Source organism: Lycium ferocissimum, chromosome 9 (assembly GCF_029784015.1).
Source record: "Lycium ferocissimum isolate CSIRO_LF1 chromosome 9, AGI_CSIRO_Lferr_CH_V1, whole genome shotgun sequence".
NCBI classification, from domain to species: Eukaryota; Viridiplantae; Streptophyta; class Magnoliopsida; order Solanales; family Solanaceae; genus Lycium; species Lycium ferocissimum.
The window spans coordinates 37,522,076-37,530,932 of record NC_081350.1 but is presented as its reverse complement, the minus strand read 5'-3'; the positions used below and the strand labels follow the sequence as shown (position 1 = coordinate 37,530,932).

General features: G+C 33.8%; 1 protein-coding gene across 1 annotated transcript; it reads right to left on the bottom strand.

Moving 5' to 3' along the window:
• Nucleotides 1-288: 288 nt before the first annotated feature.
• Nucleotides 289-8,600, bottom strand: LOC132030585 (monodehydroascorbate reductase, chloroplastic/mitochondrial). Its single transcript, XM_059420282.1, has 17 exons — nucleotides 8,379-8,600; nucleotides 8,111-8,273; nucleotides 7,063-7,162; nucleotides 5,696-5,773; nucleotides 5,454-5,525; nucleotides 5,073-5,191; nucleotides 4,760-4,844; nucleotides 4,533-4,622; nucleotides 3,971-4,072; nucleotides 3,787-3,876; nucleotides 3,599-3,679; nucleotides 2,654-2,725; nucleotides 2,484-2,578; nucleotides 2,308-2,396; nucleotides 2,153-2,215; nucleotides 1,960-2,000; nucleotides 289-773 (listed from the first exon to the last, which is right to left on the bottom strand). Exons 1-17 carry the CDS (start codon nucleotides 8,386-8,388, stop codon nucleotides 642-644), a joined length of 1,482 nt encoding a protein of 493 aa, XP_059276265.1. The 5' UTR covers nucleotides 8,389-8,600; the 3' UTR covers nucleotides 289-641.
• Between the last annotated feature and the right edge of the window lie 257 nt (nucleotides 8,601-8,857).

Here is an 8,857-nt window from a genome sequence, read left to right as displayed (position 1 = left end):
TGTCGAGATATTAAGAGAAATGTTTTACTCTGCTAGGATTTGCTGATTGACAATTATGTTAACAACAAATTAACAATTAGACAATTCAAGAAAAACACTCACTAGTAAATAGTAATGCTACCAATCAACCTAACGCATTCTTCTTCCTTCATTGGAGCTTCAGATAGATCAACTATACTTGGAAGGAACCTTTTTTTGAGGGAGCACAACTGTGTAGACATTATCGCAGAACTTAAGCAAAGAAATTAAATTTGTCTGAGCATGCCACCTTTCCGACTCACTTGGATATCAATGTGAAAAAAGAAAACTTGTATGTAATCCACAGGAATATACAAGGCACTATAACCATTTGAATTCATGTTAGAAATCCATTTTTCTATGACATTCTTATTATCAGTCTTAATATGGTTACAATAAACAGCAACCGTTCCCTCTCCTCTCTATAATCCATTTTCCTGTGACATTCTTATTATCAATCTAATACGCTGACAATAAACAACCTCTCTCTCTCTCTCTCTCATACCTTAACAGGCTGCCGAATCCGCCAAATGGGAAGGTCTATACCACAATCAGAATCTCAGGAAATTGTTATCTGGAAAAATAGGTGGACTGTGCGAGAGAACGCTCTCCATAGATGGTGGTTAAACAGCATCTTCAATCTTCAAGGAAGCTTGAGCGATTTCTAGAGCCTCTTCCACTGAGGATGCATTTTGAAGTTTGGATTTGTCAACAGAAGGCTGACTCCGTGCAAGTTTCGGAAGGAGTTGGAATTCCTGAAACGAATCGTGAAATGATCATTAAGAACTGTATCAGTTTCACATAATATATTCTAGTAAAGAGAGACGCATGAAATCCAGCTAAAAAATCTAGATACCGTAAGACAAAGGCAATCAAGTTTCACTCAAACAATGATGTGATGTCCAAAACGGAGCATTTATGTTATTATAGTATGAGTTTACATATTGCAGTAGCTTAACATTTAGTTCAAAGCCGACAACTTGATAGATGAAACAAGCTAAGTCTTTTGAAATTTTGACGTCTATGTAGTCTGTGAAAAAACATATATATTTTTATCTATAGAGTAACAGACACCATTTTTTTTTCCAGAACTCCTGGCAGGTGAAACTAACTATCAACTCTACCATTGAACTTCCCTATTTTTTCTGAGCTTCCTTCAACTTGTGAACGTGTATGACTCCTTCCCGAGATGAAGTATTTATAGTGTACTACTATATGTGTACCTAAATTCCATAAACAAGAAAAGATAAGTGACAAGTCCTGTTATATGATTTAAGTAGAGAATCAAAAATATTAAAGAAAAAAATTGTTCACAGAATCCTAGTGCATGTTAAGCTAAAACCTAAAAGCAGAGATAAACTTTTGTAGACAGAGGTAAGAAATATAGCTACGGTAGGAAACCATTGCTATTTCACACTATGTCACACAGACCAATGTATTTAGTAGTGATATAAATAATCAACCAAGCATATGATACACACGAGTTCACTTTGGTTGCAATTAGCTTAAATTTCTTCTTGCTATAAAACATTTTCATATAACTCAGGCTTTATATATTATAGACGTTGATTTGAGAAGTATTCCTTTTTTTTTTTTTTTTGGGGGGTAGAGAAGTACTCATTTTACTGTCCAATCAAAAGGTGAAAAATTGGACCACTTTCTAAACCCAGAAAATTTCAGGTATAGCACAAATAATCACTTTCCTGGAGAAAAAATAAACACAGACGCTTCCTTGAGAAGTCACCTTTTTTTTTTTTTTTTTTTCCCTGGATAGGTTTATAGAGTGATGGTTTAAAGGTCAAGAGTGAAGGACAAGGAAAACTTTTGACAACTCATTTTTGACAGTTATGCAGCTTGCATAATATACATGTACATAGACCATTACAGATAGCTGCTAAATTTGTTAATTTGATATGTGAACATCCTTGGAAGAGTGCATACCTCAGGACTCCCACTTTCAAGAAGTACCCCCTTCAGCTTACCTGCAAAGATGTATGTTTATATCACTCTTCTTTTGCCCTGTATTTATTAGTGTCACCTTTTTGAAGTTTAACTTCTTAAAAAGATAGGAATGGGAAAGAAACATAAACCTACACAACCGGATGCACACAAAAAGAAGGAATAGAGCGCATACCAGAGTCAATCCAAAATGTTGCAACCTTTGGATCAAAATTCCCAACTTCAACGGCCTCCCCAACTGTTCATAAGATGGTACCATCAATACCAGCTATGGAATTATTTATATATGAAATTGGACATTAGCAAGAAAAGCAACAAAAATATTCTTACCATTGTCCCCAAAGAATTGCCACCATACTTTCCTAGAGCTTCCTTCATATTCAAAAACCCTTGAGTAGAAGTATGGTAAATAGTCATACCTGCATTCAGGAAACAATACAAGATTTAGGAAGATTCGATGAAAAGAAGCTTATCCTTGATTATGAACTGAACTTGGACGAACTTACGTGTGCGTGTGTGCAGTTAGCAATGATTTAATACAATGCTGTGCAGATTTACGAGCATGGTCGACGTGCTCCACTCGTGCAATTCGGTTGTATATCTGGATGGTTAGCATTGGTCAACTCATTACACAAAAATATAAAAAAAATGTATGAAGTTAGTAAAAAGATCTAACCTTCAACGGAAATGCTGCAACATCTCCAATGGCAAATATTCCAGGTATGTTTGTACGGAACTGGCCATCCACCTGAATATTTAAATATTGAAGTGTAAGCATTTCTAGGAAAGATCAAGCTCTTACCTTCTGAAGGTATGTGAATAGAAAGAAGCACCGTCAGATTTCTCAATTTTGCCCAGAAACAACACTAGAAGGATTGAAGTTACAGAAGAGTTAATGTCATTTGACACAATTAATAGATCCTCCTTTAATCCTGGAACCAACTCCGTATTGGTATTACTACAGTCCGTCATTGTCAAACACCAAAAGAGCTCTGATGATCAGGAGTAATAAGCCATATATAACCTTCTCACTCTTCAATTGGAAAACGGAATGACATCTTTGGAAAAGGGAAATTTCTTTTCCTCTTTTCTTTTCATTTTTGGATAAGCAGAGGAAACAGACAAATTTCAAAGGATTTACATGCATGTATTTGCAACAACACCATAACTCAAGTATGAGTTGGTGGAATTTGCTCTGAACATGAATAGTTTCAAATCGTGGAATGGGAACAAACTCACTGTCCACTCTTGAATGCATTTGACCATGCCTACTTTCAGATGCAGTTAAGAGTTCTTGTAGACCTAGACCATACAATTAATGTACTTCATAGAACCTTAGCTAAGCAGATAAAAGAAAATACATGTAAGGACATAAATCTGAATCTTAATAGAATCATCATCTAGAGTGACATCCTGTCCAGAACTGATTAAACCGAAAATAAACTTTAAGGTAAAAAATTATTTTGATTCATTGATTCACCATTCCAACTTGTAGCATATCATGTTTAGGCGGATGATCATAACCAATTTGCAGTTAGGAGAGTGTTAGCCATAAGTTCTGACTATATTTGGGAGGACCCCAATTTGAGAAATCCAAATGAAGAGATAAATAGAGTATAACCTCAATTCCACCAACAGTATTGTTTAAGCCAACCATGTCAAATGGACTGACAGCAGGTTTTGCTCCAATACCAATAACAACCTGCAAATTCATAAAAAATGAAATGACTTTAGTACTTCAACTTTTTATCTGCACAGTCATAACCACTAAATAAGAACTTTGAAGAACATGAATAATTGTTGTTATACCGTGTCTGTCTCTATACTTGATCCATCTTCAAGCTTAACTGCAGATACTCTGCCATCCGGACCAGATTCTAGATGTTTTATCTTAGCACCCTGGCAAAGATAAATTTCAATTAGAAGCTTATGAAAAAGGTTGAGAAAGGAGGTAGACTGACAATAGAACTGGAGAGAAATGAGGAAGGAGAACCTTGACGAATTTGACACCATTGTCTTGGTAGAGTTGTTCATACTTTTGGGCAAGAGAAGGAGTGAACAATCTTGACAAGAGATGCTCTTCTGGGAAAATTATCTACATTCCCGACAAAGTTAGTAAAAGCAGAGTATATTGGTACCATATTCAAATGCAGGCAAGTTTTAAACCTCAGAGGAATAAGAAAAATCAAATGCTTTATTTGTAAGGTGATAAACTGGGATATTATGCTTCAGATAACTCTTTGAACAGAGGAGTGATACTGGGATATCCTGCTTCAGATAACTCTTTGAACAGAGGAGTGATCAGTCCGAGAAAGGAACATGGACTTCTGTTACTTGTAGAAGAAAATATATATTCTTGGAACTTAGCATGTTATTATTCCTTATGTTATCAACTTATCATCTACTGGTTTTGCTTCTATGGTAAACTTTTCTACCAAATGTGCAACTTAATAGGTAAACATGGTTCATGGATTGAAGTTCCTCATTTATTTTTTCTCACAGACAGCATTTCTTATTTAAGAAAAAGAAAAATAAAAACATTTAAGAAAACTCACAGTTGTATCAAGTTTCCAGGCGACAGCAGCTGCAGCAACTTCCATCCCTATATAGCCACCACCAACAACCACAAGCTTTGTTGCTTTCCCCTAGAATAAAACAACATAAGTTAGGAATAATATAATTCCTATAACTCCATAAGACCATCCATATTGAAAAGTTATGTGATGTATCATTGAACTTTAAAAGACCTATTATATAAGCATAGAAATGAGGGTGATGTTACCAGTGAGGATATTAAAGAATCAGCATCTGCCACATCCCGAATATAGTGAACCCCAGGTAAATTTCCTCCAATCTTCTCAGGAAATCTGAAGTCAATTAATACTAAGTTATTCTGTATTTGATACTTTAATCAGGATTGGAGGGCACATCAGTTGATACAAATTAGAGCAATAAAATTATACAGAAGATGAAAAATATGATGTTTTATTTGAGGGAAAGTACTAATTCTAATCGTCTCCTCTATCCGGAATTTCTATTGCAAAATAAATAACAGGTTTGGATCAGCAGTGCTCTAGTATAGCAAGCATGGTTACCTGGATGCCGTACATCCGGTTGCAATAATAAGGGTGCCATACTTGAGCAGCTTTCCTGAATTTGTTGTCACAGTTTGCTTTTCTATATCAACTCCTGTTACTGGATCTTCATACAACATCTGGAAAAATGTAAACATTTATCTTCAAATAGACTTACTTGATAGTCAGAACTCAGAATGCTGCAGCTGAATAAAGAAATGAAAGTAAGGAGAAAATGAGATTGTGTTTCCTCTCAAACTGTCCTGGAATTCCTAACTGGTGCATATATTCTCAAATCTTCAATACATTTACCTTGCTTTCCTTTCAGTAAATCAAAGAGCATCATAATTAAATCATAGTGGTACAAGTTGCAGTGCAATAGATTAGACAAAAATGCATTACCTCTATCCCCTGTTCCTTGTACCAATCAGGAGTTTGCCTCTCACCACCAGCGCCAACACAAGTGTGAAAGCCCTAAAATTATACAGTTAAATAAATGGTATTCCTCAAAAACATGCTGAACTTTGGCATTAAAAATAAACGAGAAACTATAAAGTTTGGCAAATCTCACACAACAAGATGTAAACATTTTCAAACTTTAATATAAAAGCCAAATCATGCTAAAATGATAAATTAAAGCTCACCGGTAAACGTGCTGGCTTTTTGTCCAGAGGAAACAAGTATGCTTTGGTCAATGCTGGACGTTCATATGGTGCATACGGCTGCATTAACACAGAATGGAACTTTTTATTTCAAATGAAAACAACTTAAGCAAACTAACAGACCCTAAGCCTAACGTTTCAAGCATCCAATCAATTAGCTTCCTATACAGCTTCCATAATTCTAACAGCTTAAAGGACAGAACTACCTAAAAGTGCTTCATTCAGCATTTTAAATAATAATGGACAAATTATCAACAATAACTACCATACTATCATACTAAACTAGTTAAGTTCAACTACATAAATCCTCTATGTCTATTCCGCTCCTTCAGTCTGTTTCATTCTAGTACTCAATAATTTGTCATTTAAGACAACTAAATAGTTCTCATGCACTACAGATTCTCTAGATTTCACACTTATCTCTACACTAACATATAAATCTCATCGACAAACTATAAATGTACTAAAAATATAAAAACAATTCGCGTCTAAAGTTCTAATATTTCGCTATATAATTAGTCGGAGACAGAACTACCTAAAAGTGCTTCATTCAACATTTTATATAATAATAGCCAAATTATCAACAACAACTACCATACTCTCATACTAAACTAGTTAAGTTCAACTACATAAATCCTCTATGTCTATTCCTCTCGTTCAGTCTGTTTCATTCTAGTACTCAATAATTTGTCATTTAAGACAACTAAATAGTTCTCTTGCACTACAGATTCCCTAGATTTCACACTTATCTCTACACTAAGTCACTAACATACAAATCTCATCGACAAACTATAAATGTACTAAAAACTTAAAAACAATTCGCGTCTAAAGTTCTAATATTTCGCTATGTAATTAGTCGGAGACAGAACTACCTAAAAGTGCTTCATTCAACATTTTAAATAATAATAGCCAAATTATCAACAACAACTACCATACTCTCACACTAAACTAGTTAAGTTCAACTATCTATGTCTATTCCGCTCCTTCAGTCTGTTTCATTCTAGTACTCAATAATTTGTCATTTAAGACAACTAAATAGTTCTCTTACACTACAGATTCCCTAGATTTCACACTTATCTCTACACTAACATACAAATCTATTCGACAAAATATAATTGTACTAAAAACTTAAAAACAGCTCGTGTCTTACTCAATAATTTGTCCTTTAAGACAACTAAATAGTTCGCTTACACTAGAGATTCTCTAAATTTCACACTTAGCTCTACGATAACATACAAATCTCACCGACAAAATACAAAATGTATTAAAAACTTAAAAACAACTCGTGTCTAAAGTTCTAGTAATATTTCGATATATAATTAGTCGGATAAGTGTTTCAATCAACTCACCTCCTTGGTTACAATGCATAGCTTTCCACTAGCTTGTCCATGCTCAACAAAAGTTCGAGCTGCATATCCAGCTGCATTTCCTCCTCCAACTACCACATACCTAACAATCATCCACATTTCAAATTCACCAAATTATTCACACATTAAAGGAAAAAGGCTTAATATATCGACAACCCCTTAAACTTGCCAACAAATTTCTTTTAAACACTCAGAACTAAGGGTAGTTTCAATTAAGCCCCTGAACACATAATAAAGTGTTCCTGTTAGACACTTTCGGTTCAAATTTTTTAAAAAAACTTTTGCACATGTTTTCAAACATCTATTAGGTAGTTAAGTTAACTATATAGAGCACATTTTGGATGGGGAATGACATAATTTAAGTGTTTTTATTTATGTAACGGATGTTAGAGAAAACGCGCAAAAGTTTTTTGGGCTTATTTTCTGAACTGAAAATGGCTTATAAACACTTTATTATGTGTTTAGTGCTCAACGAAACTAAAAAAAAATCTAACGAACAACTTATACTTATAAGCTAAGGCAAACGGGCTCATAAAATATGTCATTTCCTTTAACTATACACATCAGCCTCAATTGGAAATTGAGGCAAATGCATATAATTAAAGGAGATGACAAAATATAAATGTTTAGCTTATCACATAATGGATGTTAGAGAAAACGCGCAAAAGTTTTTTCAAAATCTGATCTGAAAGTGTCTAATTAGAACAAACTTTATTGTTGTGTTTAGGTCTTCACATCCAACGCCCAATCTTGGTTCCAGTTTCGAAATGAAATTTTATTTGGCACACTGAGTTTAACGGCCAGTCGATGTATTAAGCCAAGGAAAAAACTAAAACATCAAAAATCTAAACTGAAAGTGTCTAATTGGAAGACTTTATTATACCAGGCGCTCAATTGGAACAAATATTAGTTCGGAATTAATCTCAATGAAATTCTTGGCAAATTTAACGGCCTGTTTATTTATTAAGCAAACTAAAACATCCAAATAGAAATCAAACACATTATCCGTATATAAAAAAGTGAAACTCACTCTCGATTCTCATTAGCGAAAGAAGAAGCTGTAACGAAACTTCTACGGAAGCTTCTAGAAGGAATGGAACAAGGCGAAAAAATCCGAGGAATCCGATTCAATGAAAGACCTTGCTTAAACGTCATTGTATTAGGCATAGTAGCCATTAATCTTCCAACAGCAACTATAATAACAATAAATCAAAAGAAAGAAAGAAAGAAAGAAAAAATCAAAATTTTGGATTTAGATAGAGATTTTTAGTGATGAAGAAAGAGATGAAGTTAAGAACCTGAAGACATTGGAGATAGATAAAAAAGGTGATACAGTGATCTGAAATTAATAATATAAAATTGAATTTTCTATTTGATTACTGATAATTGGCTCTACTGATATTTTGTTTTGGCTCTATAGATAGCCGAAACGTCGAGACAATGAAAAAAAAAATGTAGTAATGAGTCGTATGTAGCACAGAAGAGACGTTTTTTTTTTTGGGTTTTATATTTCTGGAAATTGCGTTAGTTGTTGAAGATGAAAACGCAGATGCAAGAAATGGCTGCGAGCTAGGGAGTACCTTTGGATATAGGGAAAAGAAAAAAAAAATTAAAATCTTACTTTGATTATAAATTCAAATGATTTTATAATTAGTTTGTTTTAATTTATTTGATTATAAATTTAAGAAAATGATTTTTTTTAATTTTGTATTAACTTTTTCAGATAGTTAATGTCTTTAAAATGTAGTATAAACTTGTTGTCTTTCTTAAATTAAAA

Bases quoted from the DNA above. Each gene is read 5' to 3' on its own strand.
- LOC132030585 (XM_059420282.1), bottom strand. The intron at 3,680-3,786 runs GTATAACAACAA...ATGAATTTGCAG, and splicing joins CAAGTATAGAGACAGACACG to GTTGTTATTGGTATTGGAGC. The intron at 2,397-2,483 runs GTAAGTTCGTCC...TCCTGAATGCAG, and splicing joins CTAACTGCACACACGCACAC to GTATGACTATTTACCATACT.